This window comes from Anarrhichthys ocellatus, unplaced genomic scaffold (genome assembly GCF_004355925.1).
Source record: "Anarrhichthys ocellatus isolate YVR2014 unplaced genomic scaffold, GSC_Weel_1.0 scaffold81, whole genome shotgun sequence".
Lineage (NCBI taxonomy): Eukaryota > Metazoa > Chordata > Actinopteri > Perciformes > Anarhichadidae > Anarrhichthys > Anarrhichthys ocellatus.
Window position 1 is genome coordinate 1126095 of NW_022280111.1, and position 20638 is coordinate 1146732.

General features: G+C 42.9%; 1 protein-coding gene across 5 annotated transcripts in view; it reads right to left on the reverse strand.

Annotated features, from left to right (window-relative positions):
- Nucleotides 1–20638, reverse strand: part of LOC116398321 (neuroendocrine convertase 1-like) — a 140824-nt gene that overhangs the window by 111734 nt on the left and 8452 nt on the right. For all 5 annotated transcript variants that reach the window (XM_031874531.1, XM_031874530.1, XM_031874532.1 and 2 more), the window contains 2 exons: nt 10817–10909; nt 703–784 (listed from right to left, as the gene is read on the reverse strand). In XM_031874531.1, the coding sequence (XP_031730391.1) occupies nt 703–784; nt 10817–10909 (175 nt within the window). The remainder of the gene's footprint in view (nt 1–702; nt 785–10816; nt 10910–20638) is intronic.

Here is a 20638-nt window from a genome sequence, read left to right on the forward strand (position 1 = left end):
TATAAGGCTACGCGTCCTGCCCTATATGCCCTATATTTAAGTCCTGCTTTCGGAGATCCTTAAAGGAAAGTCTATAATTCTTTAACAGCAATTCTACAACTTTACTGCAAGATTTTGGTCAGACTATAGTTGTCTCTTTCAACACAAAAAACACAATTTGTAGTATATTAAATATATATTAATATATTATAAATATTTTTGTAAAAGAACACTTATGTTTACCCTTTTCCTTCACACAATTTTACTCTCTATAGTTAAATCAAAACAAAAAAAGTGTATACACAATTAAATGTTAGTTACATTTTTGAAGTCACTTAAAAGCCATTAATATGCAGTTTTACTCGATTGCATTTCATTCATTTAATTTTTTGTCCCATCTATTCTACATGTCCTTTAGTAGGATATGATTGTACTTCTATTTACAGTTTTTAACACTTTGCTTTATGATGAAATGTAAATTTGTTTTTGATTAATGAATTATTTTTGAAATTGTTTCATTATGTTGCCAGGCCACTGTCAATCAAATTATGTGAAAGCACACCCACGCAGTCCAGGTGTAGCACATTTCTGAACCTTAACATTGCCATTCATGAATAATTAATGTCAGAGAGAAATACTTTGGATTTGAAACCAATTTCTCATGGGCTTTAATCAACTGGAGGTCAGCAAACACATTACTTAAAGCTGGTAAAGAAAACTTACTGTGAGTGGTTCTGAGGTCCAGTCCTGTCAAAGGAACCCGCTTGTTTCTATAATGAGCGTGCTGCCTCTGCACCTGCTGCACCTGGAAATCACGGCACAGAAATGCATTACTTAGAGAGAAATATGAAATAAGGCTGACTTTGGTCAGTCACTATAATATTAAGACATTTAACTTTCAGTTTGTTGCATCCACCTCCCTTGGGTACGTTTAGTGTCCACACCTGGGCTTACGCTCAGGTACTACAGCTCTAACAATCTTCAGCCATCTGTGAAGTCTTATTTCGGCCTCAAGTGGATTCATGAGGATAAAAGCAAAACAGTGAGAAGTGCAGAGCAAATGACACATATCTGTTCTATTCGGTTTCATTCTACTCTAGAAGAGAGGGAGGATCCATAGCACAGGGAGAGTTGGCTATCTTCATGGAGGAGAGTGAAAGGTTTCCTCTTCATTAGTTCAAAGAGTACTCGCTCGCTCTGTCCTTTGCTGTCCCATTGTCCTGGGTTAAAAGCAATGAAAACACCCCCGCCTCACCTACACCTCTGTCCTCTACAACGCACAGACACACACACACACACACACACACACTATTCCTTTCATAGGCCGCTGCTTGCAGCTTTGATCTGATAAGAGGCTGGTCCTTGTGAAGGTGGGCGCACTAAATCAAACAGCGGATCACGGACACACGCACACAAAACGCACACATATCAGTGTCAGCCCACTATTGTCCTCTTACACTTAAATCAGAGTGGAAGAGGTTGAAAATAAATACTACTGAGAGGCGGCTGCAGTCTTTTATGTCCTAAAAGCCTGCTTGCTTTATTCCCCCTTCATGTTCTTCAATTAGACTCAATTAACAAGAGCTGGACTAAACTATCCAAGGAAGACGAGAGTAGGGGAGGGGGGGGGGGGGGCTGTTAGAGCTGAGAGCCCTACATGTGGGATATTAAACACAGAAAGTGGATGTGATGTGTACAGTTCTGCAAATGTAATCATTTGTGTTTACATTAGGTATATTGATTCAAGATGAAATTAAACTAAAAAAATAATAATAATGAGCTCAGCGTAATATTTGGATGACATAGTGTATACATTTTAGGTGATGCTTAATTAACAAGAGGAGCCAGATCTTTTTTTTCGATTGGTAAAAGAAATTGGAAGCTTGACATCAGAATGTGTGCAGATTCAAATAGGAACAAGTTCCTGTTTCAGTGTCACGTGCACAATAATGCCTCTAGCACGCTGGATAGTACAGGTGAGTTGCTTTAGCAAAGCTATTCTTCAAATGTCACAACAGAAATAGAAGGTTAGGATAGGGTTAGCAGTGTTGGACTCAGCTGAACAAATCACAGTTTAAACCTATTCAAACTAACCTCTCAGTAAACTGCAGAGGGCTAAACGGTAAATGTCCACCCAAAATATCAAGAGCCTACATGCAATGATCGAGGGTGACTTGCGCTTTTCTGGACTGGAAAAGAAAATCAAAATTGAAGGGAATTTGGGGGAATAAACGGCCAAAACGATTTAAAATGTAAATAATAAATGTGGTGTCTGAATTAAACTGTTTTTATCTCTGTTAAAAAGTAATTATTTAAGGAAAGAATGAACTTTTGAACAGTGTTCCTTCACAGTATAGAACTTTTTATATACACCGTAGCACCACAGAGAAAAAACTGAACCGTGTACAGCTAAAACATATAATCAACTTAATATCTGCACATAGAATACATTCAGTAAATGTCATAATGCTGAAACAGTTCACGGGCAGAAGTGACATCATCCAACCAGTACAGCTCAGTGAGACCTTATCATTGGCATACAATGTCCAGTTCAAATGCACATATGCTTTAAAAGTTTAATTTGCCTATTTACATATGTAAACATTTGTAAAGAAACTCATAGTTATAATATTAATTCATATTATCCAAGTGTGATATATGTTTACATGTTTTCATCAGACGTGTTTTTTTATAAATTCCACACACCATGCATTGGTGGGCTTGGGTCACAGTTGCTGTCCATGCAGGTATCCAAACTGGATGGAAATTCAATATATTAAATGGTGCGTGTTCTAAAAATGATTCAATTATGTCATTAACTGTTTCACCCAGACGCTAGTGCATGCCAGACTTGTAGTCTGCAGTGCTTTGTTTATCCTGTCATTTTGTCTGCAAAAATGCATCATTGTAGCTATTAAGCCTACCCTAATATAATTTATTTGTTCTCCCACAATGCATACTGCCCAGAAACTGTTCGGTAAACACTCCTTCTTTCTATAAAAAACATGAATTGCACAATGCAACATATTAAACTGCATTTGTTTGTAATTTATATACAACAAAACTAAGACACGCAGATTATAAGGATGTGACTGCATATGTGTGTGTGTGTGTGTGCGCTCGGGCCACAACTACCTTGTAAAACCCCTCCAACCCCTCCTCTGGAGGAGCAGCCAGGACACGGTGATCAATACACATGATAGGGAGCTAATCGCTCTCTGTCAAACCAGGCCCTGCCAGCTACTAATGGCACACACTCACTGGGGAATGTCTGTGTGTACGTGTGTGTAGGTGTGTGTGTGTGTGTGTATTGTGTGTGTGTGTGTGTAGGCGTGGGCCTAAATGGCAGATTGAGACTCTTTAGGGAGTGTTGCTCAAGGTTAGACTCAGGAGACGAGGGGCAATTGACCACACTGTCTGTGACACTGACCCCTCCACTGTCAGCGCATTCATCATCTAGCTGTGACATATAGGCAGCACACACACACACATACAGATACACACAGAGATAAAGTACAGATAAAACCACAAACACAATGACATCACCAAACAGAAAAGCACATTCTACAAACCGAACTTCTTTCAATGGTTGCCCACAACATACAAAGTAAACCGGTGCAACTTCAGCATCAAATGCAAAAGAAGCTGACATGTCTCCTTTCAAAATAAAAGCTTGACTGAAAGAACAAGGATGTGTGTATGTGTGTGTAGGTGTGTGTGTGTGTCAGTGAAATATAGACAAAGGTAGGACTATAAAAAAATAAATAAACTTGATTTGGAAAAAAATGTTTTCCAGCAGCGAGGAAGAAAAGAGCCGTGGAACATGATTGAACGGCTGAGGTAGAAATGACAGAGGCACAATGTGAATGTGTGGAGGTGGAGGAGAAGAAAGACAGTAAGATGGAGGGAGTAAGTGTGTGTGTGTGTTCACAGATATAGCTCTATAGAACCAAATTGATTGATTGAGGAAGGTGGAGAGGAAACACAGAGAAAGGTGTGGGTCTAGAAGAGAGAGAGAGTGTGTGTGTGTGTGTGTGTGTGTGTGTGTGTGTGTGTGTGTGTGTGCGCGCGCACATAATACTCCCATGTCTCTCTATATGAATGAGTGGATGCGGTGGATGGCAGGCAGCTGCAGCCGTGTGATACGAGCAGAGCTGCACAGATATCAGCGCTGACATTTTGGGCTTCGCTACCCACCCACGGCCCCCTGGGAAAGTGATGGCGATGGCAGCGGCCACTTGCGCCCCCGCCCCGCACTCCAACCCAGCCCACCTCCTCCCTCCGCCTGTCAATCACAACGCTAGGCCTCCTGAGGCTTGGTCGGCCCCAGCCTGCCCCTTGCTGGACCCATGATGCCATGCAGCAGTAAACGCATCACATGACCAACCAGCACCCAGACCCTGATGCACCGCTGATCCCTATCCGGACCTCAAACCCCGCCCCCCCACATTCCCCCCCCCACCCATCTACTCTCTGCCTCTTCCTACATCTCTCATCTATAGCTGCCAGGCTGATATCCCCGACCACAGAGAGAAGAGAGAGAAGAGAGGAGAGAGAGAGAGAGAGAGAGAGAAGAGAGGAGAGAGAGAGAGAGAGAGAAAAGACAGAGGAGGTGGAGTTGTGTGTGTGCAACCGACTACAAGATGAACAGTGAAAAGAAATGTGTGGGCTCCACAGTAGCGAGCAATAGCATACATGGAGGACAAAGATTAGAGGGAGATACACTTTGGCCCCTCCTCTAGCCTTCTCTTAGGGAACCTCTAGGCCTTGTCTCCCTCCTCCGCCTCCTCCGCCTCCCCCTACCTCCTTCTCCCCTCCCCCCACCAACCCGCCCGCCCGCCCGCCCCTGGGCCCTCTGGTGTGTTGCTCACTCCATTGTGTCAGCCTTCAGAAGTGCTCAGTTTGAGTGGCAGGCCGTCACAGATCAGTTCCCTGCTAAAGCGGCCCGGCAGGCCGGGGTGACGGGCCAGGAAGGGATCTAAGTGGGGTTTATCAGCGCTTCTTAACGCCTCTCCGGCTCCCTGACACAAAAGAGAGGGGGTATTAAACATCTAAAGCAAACCAAAAAGCGTGAAAGCTCCTTATAGGGCCGCGGGATTGCGGATGTGACTGGAGTCTTTAAAAAAAAAAAATGGCAAAAGAAAAAGAAAAAAAAAACAAAAAAAAGAGAGAATGAAAAATGAGAAGAAAATCACACAAATGCTTCAGCAGTGAGAATTCATTGAGGGAAATATATTTTCTGTCCTGTGTGGACAGAAGGGTGAGTGGAGGAGAGAGAGAGACCATCTGTAAAACTAGCTTAATAATGCTTTGTAGCTCACAACCTGTTTTCTTTGTGAGGCTGAATGTATATGACAATCTAGTATATTGCATTTAAAATTGAACATTACAAGTAGGTACATTGAAGAAAGTACCCAAGTATAACCAAAATCTAGGCAAGTCAATGACAATACGAAGACAATATACCTTCAGTGAGTCATTTTAGTCTCAGAGGGGTTGAATCTCCTTCTCTGTAACAAACGTTCAAACACACACAAAGCGCTTTCAGGACCGATCATCAAACAGTGAACAAAAGAACAGGTGTTCAAAAACCAAGTTAAATAAACAAGGGTGATCAATAATAAAGGGAACTGCACAGAATTAACTCAAGAGTTAAACAAGGCTTCCAAACCTAGCAAAGCAGTATTAACACATTAAATATAGTGAGGCTGGTTCGTTAGCTAATTGGACAATGCAACAACTCTGCTTAAGATCATTAACAAAAAAAAACATACTTGAAGCAAAGTAATATGATAGATCTCTCCGTTTAGTAGATCAGGACATGTGTGGGGAAAGTAAGGAGGGTCAGAAGTGACGTCATGAATGGGGGACAGGTCTGTAGTTAGCCACTGATGTGAGACATAGACCCTTTTCGATTGCCATAGGACAAAGCAAAAGAGCTACCAATAACTTCAACAACAGCTGATATTTGGCTGCTTCAGCTTCAGGCTGCTGGTGTTGTGCGTGCTGGTTTACCGTCATGGCTCACTGGGACACTTGAATAGAACTGAGCCCTCTTTATTAATGTTATTAGTAACACCTGTGTTTTCCCTACTGTGACAAGTCAAAATGTCTTTAAAAAAAACAGTGTTTCTGTGTAACAATTTGGCCCTTTGCAGTTAGATTTTAGTCAAGAACACCTGTCCTGTTAGGGGGACATAGCGTGGGTGATACAGACCCCAGTCTGACGGCTACATGCAAGTCAACCCTACTCTCCTGAGGTCAGAGAAACAGAACAGACTTTCGAAACTTGCAACCTGGTTTATCCTGACGGGCTCAGTATATGCATGCAAGTTTTTTAATAATACTTGAGTGACTAAGGCTGCGTCTCTTGTTCACTCAGTCAATATTCCCTATGTGATAGACACTCAAAAGCTTCCTTTATGCTGGGCAGTAAAGTGGGATCTTATAAACCATCCCCACATTGCTATATAACGGACAAGTGTTGTGTCGCTTGATGGTAATTTCTTTATAAAGTGCAATGCATTGTGGGAAAAGAAAGCTGTGAATATGACATGAGTGCTACTTGTTTTGTACAGGTGGAGTAGCGTTGATTTGTTGACCCGACCTTGACGTCTTCTTCAGCGGGAAACAACGGCGTCTCCTTACATAACTTTGTTCCATTGTCTCTGACTCCTCTCACCGCTAAGAGCCTCGTCGCTGCTAGAGTAACAATAAGGCAGCTCAGACTAGCTAGACAGACGCTAAGAGAACACAAAACAAACAAAAAACGGGACAGTGGTTGTCTGCATGTGTGTATTGAGTCTGTAGCGCACCAGCAGGGACCAGTGAGTGTATGTCAGGAGCTGGCAGGGGGTTCGTATCCGAGACATTTTGTAAAAGGTCAGTGTAGAGTTCAGTCCGAGACGTGTCTGTGTGTTTGAGAACGAAACCGCACGAGGTATGATAGTTAGGACAGTTAGGAAGAGGGTCAATGTGGGGGAGGTGGAGCCTGAAGTAAACAAGGTACGGGCGGAGAGATGGAGAGACTTGGGTGTTATTATCTCCTGCCATACTGCAGCCATGTGTGTGTATGCGTTACCTGTCTGGCGGTCGCCCCTGTGGATCTATTCCTGTATGCATGTCTTATGATCATGCTTGAGTGCATGTCGGGCTTTGTGTCTGTTTAAGTCAAAATGTATGTGAGCTGTTTGTAAATGTGCATTTGGCGCCTTGTGGCTTTATCCGTGTGTCGCCTCTGAGCCCTCGCGTGTTTGTGTGGAGAGCAAATTGTGTCATTAGCAGGGCAATTAATACAATAGCTGATTGTTGCTTTGCTGGCGGAGGGCTGAATCGACCGGGATTACATGGTGGCAAAACCTCCTCCTCTGAGAAATCACCATGGACCTCCATTTGTGTGTGTGTGTGTCTGTGTCGGTGTGTAGGACTCATGCTGTTGGGACATAAATCTGTTTACACAGTCACATTGTGGGAACTCGCCTTTCTTTTGGGGGACAAAATGCAAGTCCCCATAACTTAAATCATTACATTTTAGGGTGAAGACTTGGTTTAAGGGTAGTTTAATGCTAGGTTTAGGTTAGGATTAGGCATGTAGCAAAATGTAAGATGATGTAATGTCCTTTGAAGTGCTGTAAACACAACTGTGTCTGTTCATGCTGTAAACAATGTTGTTATAGTCCAGCTCTCCACATATGAGCCTCAGAGCCTCATTCCTATGGACCGCTCTAACTCAGAGCTACAGCAGCTGTTGCAGCTGTTGCAGATTGCACTGATTCATGAAGGGTGCTCCTTGTTCCTCTGTTATGGAACACAGTCATATTTATGAGTTCAACTGAAATGTTTTACTTGTACTCGGTTGTCATGGAACTGGAGATATTGGAAGCTTCACATCATTTTGCAATGTTTCAAGATGTGTAGGAGTAAACTTCATCTGCAATGCAGACGAAAGCTCGCGAACAGGCGAGTAAGTGGACCTTGAGTGGAAATTGTTTTTTTCAAAGTATGATGGACAATCTCACAAAACAGATGCCCTTGTCTTTTGGATACATTTTTCATAAGCAAGCACATGTCATTACAAAGCCATACACACTACAGTCAGTTTGGCCAGAGTAAGTACTGTACAGTACTTGCATTTATTAAGTCTGTAAAGTATGTGTGTGTTTCATGCTGTCTCTGGGTTAAACATTCTGTGAAGCCTATACTCTACGGTGAGGACAAGATGGAGGTGTCTTTTGAACAATCATTTTTGTCCACCTAGTTTTGTATTCTGGGCATAATAATAAAAAGTTATTCTTTATCAAAACACATGTTGTATTATATCGTTATATCTTAAAATCTCTTCATGTGTTAACCACAGGTCTTATTTCATGCATCTAACCAAACTCCCCCCTCCAGGTTTAAGGACTCATTCAGAACTGCTTGGCTGCAGGACAGCTGTCTGAATGAAATGGCAAGTGACGGTTATGACTCTGTGGTAAAGTGCTGTCCACAGCGTCCATAGTAATAGCTGCCTTTTCAGCACTTTGCAGATCAGCCCTCAATTTCACCGCCCTTTCCTTATTCTTTTCATCTTCTCCATTCTCGTAGTTGTTGTCCGCCTCGTTGCTAGCTTGTACTTCATTCACAGAAGCTCTCGGAAGCCGTCTCCTTCCACAAAGTTTAACCGGAGAATAAACTCCAATCCCCATTTTCAGGAAGAGCTTTTTAACTTTTTCTGCCCTGTTGGCGTCACAACGGGGCATGCTAACGCTGCTGGCAAATGAGATGATGAGAGATGGCCTGAGATCTAAGTAGTCATGCCCATCTCTAATTACTGTAATACAAGTAGATGAGAGGATCAGTACATGGTTGCTGTTCACTGTACTGTATTTTAAAGTTACAATCAAAATCATTTTAACAGCAAATCTGCTTCAAGAAATATAGAAGAACTTCCAGTCAGGAAAGAAAATGTTTAACTTTGTCTTCCTTCCTCCTGCGGTTGTAAAATAGAAACGGCTTCAGAGGATGCAACCTGGACGTCTCTCCGGATGGTCCAAAGACATGAATTCAACATTATTTTGCCAGTTGGGAAACTTTAAACAAACTACTTATTTTAAATTCAAAACTTCACAGAGACATATGACAACAAACAACATTCAGTTTAATTCCACGACATCTAACACATGGAAACACCATCTTCTTATGCTTTTGCTACACAAGTAAGTCAAACCTCCATTTGGAACAAATGAATTCCTTTAAAGAGTAGCACACTTTGCCTTGTGCGTGGTACCTGGATTGGTATATAACCATGTTGCTCTAACTAGTTCTGTTTTCACCTCAGTAGGCAGTTTAAAATAACATCAACTCCGTCGCAACGCTACGGCTCACTAAACTTTGCACGCTGCAGTAATTAGCAAGCTCTGTGATGTTACCCACCTGCCGTGCGACGCAAAGTACAGTGATGCAGAGTGGAAAGCAGCACGCAGCTCAGTATAGACAGAGGCCTGGTCAGAGGTGGGTGGATTATAGCTGAGGCTTTGGCAGCGGGCCAGCTACTGTAGCCAACACACAGTAATTATGTTGGGCAACACATAACCCACCATAATATTGACTGTTTTTGAGCTAAAAAATTAACAAATAAAAATGTTTCTTATTGGTTTCAAGCCAAAAACGATAGGTTCACATAAGAGAACATAGCCAACACACTGACTTCAATGCATGGTCTCTAAGGATGCAACCGCGCCTTGTTAGGAGACGCAATGTCTAAGTATGCAATTGTTCATTATCCCGAAACATTATTTGTGCAATCCATTCAATTTAAGACTCATTACGAAATGTGGGACATTTTGGGCGTGCAAATTCATTTTCACCTAAAGTTCCGATGGTAGAAAAGTAATTAAAGTTACAGTTTAATGAAATCATGAACCATACATGGAGTCACTGGAGATTGTGCATAAATTACTTCAATTAATCACACGCACACTGATTCAGATGATAACTCTGAATCAGAAAGTTGGGAATTCACTCTTCTTTTATTCGCTGTCCATTTCTTCCTCTTGCTGGCGTGTTCTGGTGCATGCAGGCGTGTCTTTCCGTGCGTTTCGATGTGCTGCTGCTTTATGCGTTTTTTGTCTGTGTGTGTGTGTGTGTGTGTCTGAAGGAGCAGCGTGCTGGGGAAAGGGCCAGAGGTCCAGTGCACCCCGGAGAACAGACGGGGCCAAAGCTGCATCCCTGACCCTTCTTCCCATCCCTCCTCCCTCACCCTGTGCTGTCACGGGATGTCTCCGTGGGTGACGGTTTCCCTGGCAACAAAAGCCCCGTAAGCAGGCTGCATTGTGCGCTCCGAGGGTGATGCAGAACAGGGGGGGGGTATATAAAGTGATATTGGATGGAACAGGCACACAAGCTACACGATCAAGGTAAACAACTTTTAGCCATTACTCACCACATGGCTCTGGGGGTTTTTTTTTGTGTGTTTTTTTTTTTTCATCCTTCACGCTAATCAACACTATACCCTGATTAAAACAGCAACGCCAGCCAAATGAACTTCCATTTGCATATACATGCTGTGTAAAATCAGAACTGATGCCAGAGTGTGAATTCACCTTGACGTGGCCGTGTTAAATGTATCAAACAGTCACGTCTAAGTAGCTGAACGCTCTGATTTGCTGTAGTTACAAATCCATTTCCCGCTGTGTTACACAGACAGCGAGAGTCAGGCCAAGAAAAAAAAAAAAACAACAACCTCAGAGCGGCTTCTTTTGGGAAACCTGCAGCTTGGATGCAGTCTCTAGATCCTAAAGTGCGACGGGGATTTTATTTAGCGGTGTGTATTGAATGGAACAGTTGAAATACTTGCCCCCACTGCTGTAGAAAGTCTGCTCTCAAAGGTGGATCTGTCAGGGCGCCCCCTGCTGTCTCTGAGGGTGTACACGTCCTCCAGGCTGCCAACCTGTCGGCATAGAAACACGTGTTGTGGTCAGGACGTAAAACCATTGAATGGTTTACAGAACACAAGATTTGCTTGGTTGAGCACCTTTCATTCAAGAATTTGGGAAAATATTGTGCCCTCATAAACTCAGATGCGTGGAAAATCATAAAAGGGTTTTCATCATTACAGAGAGACCAATACACATTCAGTGCGAGGGTCGAAACCCATAACGCATTCAGCCTTAATCACCCACATGACCCTTCGCACAACATGATATCAGCGTATCCCCTCCGGCCATCTGTCTTGTGTGGGTTTTCCTGCAAGAGGTGGGCCGAAATCAAATAGCACACAGTTTATCTAACCTTATCCTGGGCTTTTCATTTCCAAGCCTTATAAACCGAAATCGTATTGACCGCCTGGGAGAGTTAGAACTAACTAAGTGAAATCTACTCGGCGGCAATTGTGTGCAAGGCGCACGTTGTGTGTGTGTGCGTGTTAGTGTGTGTGTGTGTCTTGCTGATTCTATCTCCCTTCACATTCATTCTCTCTATTCTCTGTCCCTGAGGTGCATCAGGGCTGAGACTGCAGAGTAAATTGTCCCAAATTGAGTTCCTTCTAGCCTGCAGATACAGGCCACATCCCGACCGTTTAGATCGAGAGAGGGAGAGAGAGGGAGAGAGAGAGCAGGAGAGAGAGAAAACAATCACAGCACACATCACCCGCTTGAAAATTTTCTCTCTAATTTCTCTCTTTGCCTTTCTTTTCCACTGGCCCTCCCCGTCTCTCCCTCTCTTCCCCCCCCCCCCCCCTCTGTTGATTTCCCTGCTGCCTCTCTTTCTTCTCTTGGTGCATTATTCTTCTGCTTTTCCCTCTTTATTTCCCTCTCTGTGTGTCTTCCCTCGTCTTTGTCTGCTGAGATAGGTTTACATCAGTCTTTCCTTGCTCAGCTTGGCTTTTTCCTTTCTTTGATGATTCTCTGCCCTCCTGCTTGTTCTTATTCCTCCGTCTTATTCTATCCTTTCTCCCTCGATCCATTCTCCGCATCACTCCCACCAACAGAACTGCTCTTCCTTGCCCGTGTCCTTTTCTCACCCGCGTTTCCATCCCTCGTTTGCTCTCTCATCCCTCCCTCCGTGGCGGGCTGTACCCAGTGACATGGTACCCATCAGCGCGGACCTCCTGGGTGGGGGAGTCTCGCTCTGACAATAATCGCACAGTAAGTTTATAACGCTGGCAGCCCAGCTGAGCTGAGCTGAACTGAGCACACACGGACTCCCCTGACGCCAGTACACTCCATTTAACTCAGCAGGGGAGCTGCAGGCTGGCTGGGGCAGGGATGAAGCCCGTGACAGGGACGGGGGACGCCATTGGGTTTTTGGGATGGCGGGGGAGATGGAGAGGGCTGGTGATGGAGCAGTGACTGGAGACGGATATGGAAATGGGATGAGGAAGGATGGCTGGAGCTGAAACTGTTGCTGCAGAGGATGAAGAGGGGGTAGACTTTAGGTTTTGGACTTTTGAGTTTGGGCGGGAAGTGTTGTTGTTTTTTTTAAAGAAGCTTATGTCACCATCTGCATGGAGTGATAACTCCTCTCTACTACAAAATTGCTAGCTTTTAGGGTGTTTTGTTTTTATTTTTACTGGCAGCAGGATCACAGAAACTACTCATCAACTGGAGTCTTAAGGGTTCAAGCCTTTGCTGAAGCTACCAGCCCCATGGGTGCTGTAACTACCAACCTCCTTGACCTTTGATCTCACTGGAAAAAAAACAAGAGAAAAAAGCATTGGGAATAAACACATTTGAACATAATAGCATTATGTCTCTTTAGAAGCAGTGTCTGTGTTACTCTGTGGCGCTCTCCTTGGTCCTGATCCTGTGAGCGGATAGTTACTATGCTGGGTGGTGTCTGTCTGTCTGTCTGTCTGTGGGAAGGTTGGCACTAGTAGGAAGCTCTTGCCATATCCTTGACTTCACTTGGAGCTTAGTGTGTCATTTTTAGCACCATAGCTTGACAGATATCTTCTTTGAGCCACATTAATGTTCTGAACCCCACGAGTCCAGCTCAGGTATGGCTATTTTCTAATTTATTAGGAAATATCTACCTTTTTTTTCTTTTGTCCGTCTCATATGTTACAAGTAGCCTGACGAGCTAATGACAGGTAATGGATGAATTACAGCAAAAACATAATTTGGGCAGGGAGGCACTGATAGTACTTTTTTCAAACAAGTACTTACATTTTGAGTACTTGCCAACACCGAGTACCAATATGAGTACTTACTAATACCATTACAGTTCCAACAATAACTTTGTTGTTGACATTTTTAAATGCAACATTGTGTTATCCAGATACAAACAGAGCATATAGTTATACTAAAGTATCGGTGAATCCCTAAATGTTCCCTAATGTTCGTGTCATGCCAGTCCTTTTCTTAAAGACACAGGTACATGCCAGCTTCAGCTATCAGCCTTTGACTCATGTACAGTTCTAGTTAAATCAGCTTGCTGGCTGTAGAGTTTTTGTTTAGCCAAGATAATAGCTATTTAAGTGATGGTAAATGGACTGCAATTATATAGCGCTTTCAGCTTAAGCTCTTTACAATACTCATTCACATTCAACCATGCAACCATGCAAGGCACAGGACGTGGACAGAATGACACGCCCACCCTGCGATTAGTGGATGACCCGCTCCACCTGCTGTGCCACGGAAGCATCTCGTCTCCTGCCTTTGACTGCAGTTTAGTCTCCAGATCTCACACTCAACAGTTTCTAGAGGAAGTATTTCCTCTGTAGAAAGTTGTTCCGGTTTTTTTTTTCTTTTTTTGTTTGAATCGCTGGTCAGTCCTTCTCTCGCAATTTTCCATTCACTCCCACTGCACTGAGGTGTAAATCGAGAGGCAAATATCTCAAAACAAATAAAACCAAAACTATTTGGCTAGACAGCTCAGTGAGACAATCTGTTGTTTGTAATTTGTGTGAACCAACCCTTTACAACTGTGAAAACAGTCAGAGGCCCATAGAAACAGAGAAGCACTTCCTGCTAAATGTGTCACTCTGACAGCTTGACATTATTGACACTGGATGTGCATAACGCACACACACACATGTACACACCATCAAACTACAGCTGTACATGAAAATTAGTGAGCAATTTCCATCCCAAAAAAACACACACACACACACACACACACACACACACACATCCTTGTGCCCTGCCAGAGCAGGTTCACAGCAAAACAATATGAGGCCAATCAGGGGACCGTTGGTATGGCTCTCCCTCTGCTAATGAAGGCACTTTGAAAAGGTAATCTAATTCACCAGCAGCAATTAAGGCTGGGAGCGCCTTGTCACTATCAATTATCCGCTCCTTCACTCATGTTCTCCAGTGTGGACGCCGGGCCTGCCTGACACACAGCACTGTCGGACAAATCAACCCCGTCAGCCAGCCAGTCACTGAGAACACTAATCATGAGAGTTTTCAAACACACACACACACACATACACACACACACACACACACACACACAGTATGCTTGAGTCATTGCACGATGAACTAAGTAAGCTTGACGTGAATTGGGACGTCCGAGCCGTCTGCAGTCAGAGGTAGATCTATTACATAGCGGATCCATAAACAGTGTAGATAATGGATCTTAGAGACTGCTACTGTAGGGGGCATGACTGATGTCAACATCCATCAAATATTGGTTATTTATGGAAACACCTTGCTACAGTGAAGCGTTCCGTTTCTGTCTGAGAATATTAAGGCCCTAAAAATGAAACTTTGCACAGACTCATGACCACTAAGTTGTGCTTTATGTGAACATTTACCTTTATCGTGCTGCCATTGAGCCAACTGTAAGACCTGTGTGTCACCTCCATTTGGTTCCCAAGTCATGAAAACAATGGCAGCAGATTATGTCATATAAGACATGTCGAATGTGGCAACCGGTTATGGGAAATCAGGTGATATTATATATGTGTATGTGTGTGTCATTTGTTAAAGATTGAATAAAAACTGATGAAAATTCAACATAATTTGTATATATATACATACACTATATACACACACACACACACACACACACACACACACACACAGATTGATGAGTAATGGAATTACATGAAAAAATTAAAATTAAAAACTTTGTGGGGCTTTCCAAAGCCAAGACTAATCCGTTTGTGTTCGTCCTATTGCGGAACTTTGTTCCAAAGTGTATTTAAATCGGATAAATAGCGTCTCAGACTAAACTCCCACTTGTTTGTTATTGGTTGAAATGCAACGATCCAAGTTCTGAGGAACATAAACTACTTGAAAGTCCTTCTGAGTTTTTTTCGAAAGCAAGATGTGGATATTGAATCTGTGACACTGATATGGTGCACATGGAGACACAGCACCTTGGCCTATCGCCCTTTTCTCGGACTGAGGACAACACCTCAATTCAACTAGACCTTCAGACTCCAGACAGAGATATAAGCTGACAGACAGGACTATTGAAAATGCTCTTCTCAGGGTCCTGATTGCTTAACTGAATCTCTCCAACGAATGACCTTAGTCCAAGGCGCTGGTGAAGAGGGGATTAGCATAACGGCACTGCTGCTGCAAGGAGAGTGCTGCACAGCTTTCAGAGGATGATACGTGGGCTTGACTATGTTGCTGCAGCAAATCAGAAATCCTGGGTACTGACAGATGTTAACGATACATGAATATCAACTTACTGCCATCTGAAATGTAAATTCAATCGGAGAGTGTCATGTTTAAGTGTCATTTCAAGTATTAATACACCATTATTAACAACTCGTGTATGTTCAGGCAATCATTTGGCTATCGTCTTGATTGAGAAATCTTGTGGAAAATAGTTTTGTGTATATTAAGAAAAAAGTATGTTTCAAGAATGGAGAAAACTTTGGGGATTAAATAAAAGACTAGATCATCAAATCAAAGGCACTCTCACAAGAGCAGTGGTAACTTAAAGCTTAATGAACAACAGAAAACATTAGCAGAACGAACAGGTCTCCCAGGATGCAACATATGGACCCCACTGTCACCACAAGAGGAAATCCAAACTGTAATTTAGAGTATTTTGTTTGCCCTATGCAGATTGAAAGCTTAAGCTTTTTATGATTCCCGTGTAACTGAAAGAAGACTAACATGGTTTGCTTCCCAGTGGGAGGAATTTTATATTGAATCTGTTCACATCAAGCCTGTTTGCAGAGGTTTATTTGAGTTCATGTGCGAGATGAACTGTGAAAGTAGCTGTATAAAACAGCGATTCTCACCAGACATCACCTCCCGTCCTCGGTTTAAAAGATTGCAAAGACAACGAGCTAACCACCAACGTGCATGCCTTTTCAGCTCAAATGTGATCGGAAACAACCATGTCGGTCGTCTGTATTTGTAATGCGAAAAAGGTAATGCAGATAAACAATACGCTGATTGCATTAACATAATGTACCAGTCACATTTATGTGCAATTAGAGTCTCCAAATAATCTAACCTGCATGTTTTAGGATTGTAGGTGGAAAGCCAGAGACATAGGGAGAACAGGCACACAGCAGCCAGTGTATTAAAACACAGGACATTCTTGCTGTAAGGCCACACTGCTAGCCATTAACTGAACTATAAACTGTATTCACAGGATGATAACCATAACCTGCTCTCACTTCAGATAAGGTACTAAGATGTATGCACAAAAAGTCTGCATGGAGTTTCTGAAGTTCCTTTAAACAGCTGAAAGGTAGTCTCATGCAATATGCTGCACAGTACATTATGAAAAGGAAACAAAAACAATAGCTTGGATTAGCTGCAGATCTGGATATTACTGCTGAGAGGAACCACTGATAAAAAAGAGCTCCCATAAGGAGTAAATATTGGACTGAAGAATGTTGGACCCCCGACAAAAATCACTTGCAATTATGCGAGTTGGAAGTCAGAGCGAAGACAAAGAAGAATAGATTTATCAATTAAAGAGCAGAATTTTAATTATCCCATAGTGGCTTTTTTATTTTGTTTTAGCATCTACGTTAATGTGCAGCCTCAGGAACAAGAAGAGCAACAGCAAAAGAAAATAACTGGGGCACACGGTACGTTTGAGTTGTAGTCAAGACCACCAAAACAGAGATAATGAAAAAGATTCCAACAGTCCTGAGTCTTGATTTTGGGAAAAATAAATCTGTCACGAAACTGGATTGAATAGTCATTGAGGCAAGTGTCTGATGTTCATTTAACTGTAAAAGCTCATCACAGGAGTCTATTGATGCAAACGGTTGCCAAATGATTTTATAGTGCAATTCCCCCATTATGTCAGGAAGCATTTTTGTTATGTGTAGTCAATGCGTCAGTCATTTCTCCAAAATAAGTTTAGTTATTCCACATTTTTCTTCACCAGTTTGTTATTGATTCCTAAGGATAAGAAATGGCTTTGGTCCCTCTTCGAGTGTCGAATCAGATTATCATACTGCACAGCGTATGATTGAAAGACCCAAGCATCACATTTCAAAACAACTCACTTAAAGGAAGAAGCAGATTTAAGGCACCGTGAGTCACACCTGTTCAATAAGAGCGGCAGGTATTGTGATCTAAGTGTTTTATCTTTTGTTCCTTAATGTCTGTTTTTTTAACATTTTGTATATTTGTTATGTTTGTGTCCTTTTATTTTCTGTTAAGTTCTTCTTTTTGTTTGCTAAAAGACATTAAAATCGTGACTTGATATGAAGTGTTGTGATGATTTATGAGAATTGTTTGAAACTCCTTTTACCTTTTTAAATCATCTTTGCTGAAGGCCAATCTGCCAACATCGGCATTAAAAGTCTGATTCATTGAGACACAACAATTAATGTTTTACTTCATATGATACCAGAATAAATGCTAAATGCCGATCAGTTAGCAGAGCCGAAAACTGATTACATTGCTAACTTCTTCTGAACTTCTTACAGCTCAGTGTGAATATTAGCTACCTCTGGTGAACGGTTGAATACGTCTTGGGCTTTTAATGTAAAAGGTAAGAACGGAAGGATTGGATCTGGCCTGCGCTGCCTTTGTCAAGGTTAAAAGGAGGAATAAAGTTTGCCGTCTTGGTTCGGATTACAGCGCCTCGCTGTTGCTGTGCATTATTGTGTGCATGTTGAATATGTCCGTTCCACACAACTTGAGACCTCGTTTTTTGCCACATAATATTCTTGTGTTGTGTAAAAGTATTCATTACAATAACACCATTTTGAAAAAAAAACATATTGATGTGCGAATTAAACCCCTGGTGTGTAAAGGCCTAAAGCCTGATATGTAGTCCAGCATCTGATCATCAGTTCAGTAGAGTTGGACTCAGTGTCAATAGTCTCAGGGCTCAAGCATCCACAGGATGCATGCCCCGCTGCTGCTGACGGCCTCCGACAGCCAGACAGAAAGAGGAGAGAGCAGCAGAGATGGAGGGAGGGAGGGATGGAAGGGAAAAGCATGAAGGATAAACAAAAACAAACACAGACATCAAGAGTCATTGAAGCAGTGTGAGAGAGCCACGTGAGGCAGCACACCCTATGGAGAAAACAGCAGCTGGTGTGTATACTAACAGCCCTACAGGAGCTATGGCCTCCACAGCCCCAAATACGGAGAAGCAGAAAGGAGGGATGGGAGGAGGGCCGGGTGATGGAGGGGGATGCTAGGGGCTAAATGGGGTGAGCAGTTAAGCCTTGTTGGTTACAGTATTTGCAGGAAATGCAGGCGATGAGAGGGGGCGTGAGGGGTTCTACAGTCCACATTAAAGTGACAAAAACAGAATCTTAGTGAAGAATTCCACTTTATCTCAACTCCATCACACCTAGGCACTTGTACAAGTCCTCAAGAAACAACAAGGATTGAACCTATGACTACCAAAGTAAATAAACAAACAGGACAAAAATGACATTAGGAAGAAAAAAAGATATCTGTACACAACTACATATTGAAAAGAAAATGAGACCTATGTTGTAATACTCTGGAACTTCTATAAATCCATTGACATTCTGGCAATGCGCTCGTTACATTAACAGGCTTACTGCACTCCACTCCCACCTAAGTTATTACATTACAAGTCCAGGTTGCTACAGGCCTGCTACACACATTTCTGTCATTCATGAGTCCCGCTCAGTTAAGAGCTGAGCAACCGAAATAAAATCGTCTCTCTCACAAAATGACAATTAATTGAACCCTGAAATGTAATTCTCCTTCCGGGTGAAAATTGAAGCTGAAGTCCACTGTCACGTTACACAGGTTTGGACTGGATTCAGTGTCGTTTTTTAAAACTTTCTCAGCTTCGTACTTTGGGTAAGAAATGGAAAAACTGACAAACATGTCATAAAGGTCCGTTCACAAAGCTTATAATAAAACAACAACCTCACAAAATCTGGTTTACTTTCACTCTCTAAGCTCTATTTATAAACCCGCTCCAAAGAAAAGCTGGTAGTAAAATCCCACAGTAAAGCTATACAACGTGCAATTTTACAATATTTCACATCACCTATAAGAGTATTGTGTGTGATCGTGTTTGTGTACTTCTACCACCACTTGCTGCTCTCGTCCACCATCTTCCTTTATCTTCTTTATCTCGCTCTCTCGTTCCATTTCAATATTGAAGAGAGTTTTATTAAGGGCTAGACTCGGGTGTGCTGAGGCGCTCTCAGTAATTTTCCTACAAAGTGCTTTAATCCATCACACGCCCAACATGTGGCCTTTGCAGCCATACATCATCTCAGCCCGGGGAGAGAGAGGAAGGGAAAGAGAGGGAGTGGTAGCGTAATTTCTGTGCTCCTCCTCCTCACCCCCTTCTCCTTCTTCTCCCGCCAGAGTTTCCCACCTGGGAGGGGAACCACATCTCCTCCACATATTCCTCAGTCAAGTCCTCTCTCCTTCTACAAATGAGAGTGAGGCATGAGCAAGGATGGAGCGAGGGGAGGGTCAGTAAGCAAAAAAAAAAAAAAAAAAAAATTAAATGAGAGAGAAAGAGAGAGAAAAAGAGAGAGAGAAAGACAAAAATGAAAGAGATGGAGATAGCCGTGAGTGAATGAGTGTGATGGAGAGAGAAAGAGATAAGGAAAATGGAGAAAAGCTTACTGGAATGAATTAAAATTGGGGACAAAAGCGGGTGAGAGGAAGTCAGACTGTGAGCGAGCGTGTGCGTGTGTGTGTGTGTGTGTGTGTGTGTGTGTGTGTGTGTGTATGCTATACGCGCAAGGTGTGTGCATGTGTACTTGCATGAGGAAATCGAAATAGGGAGGGAAGGAGTGGAGATGGGGGAGAGAGAAAATAAATAAATAAAAGTGCTGCATTTCCCAGCATGCAGCTGGTGCAGCGTTGCCCTCTGCGTTGCCCCCGGCCCTCACCTACCTTCCATTTCGCTCTCTCCGCCCTGCTCGCGCCGAGGAGCAGCAGTGAACTCTGGGCCCCCTGACTAATGGAATGGGCCCTCTCCTCCAACCATTAGAGGATTGGTGTCCCTCTCCACATCCCTGGGTGCCCCAAGGTACAGAAAAGGGAGAGGAAGGGGCACATTGGCCTTTTTTGCCAGATACACGCACGCACACACACACACAAACACATACACACACATATGGCCGTAACATAACAGCCTGGAGTAATCCAGCGGAGTAAGGCTTGACATAGCTTAGCATCTGACTGAGGCCATTTCTGAGGGAGGTTATTCGAAATTCTGAATTGGGTGCGGCGCGACAAGGTTTCAGAAAAAAGGCTCTCTGAATGTGTGCGACGGCTGATCACGAGGC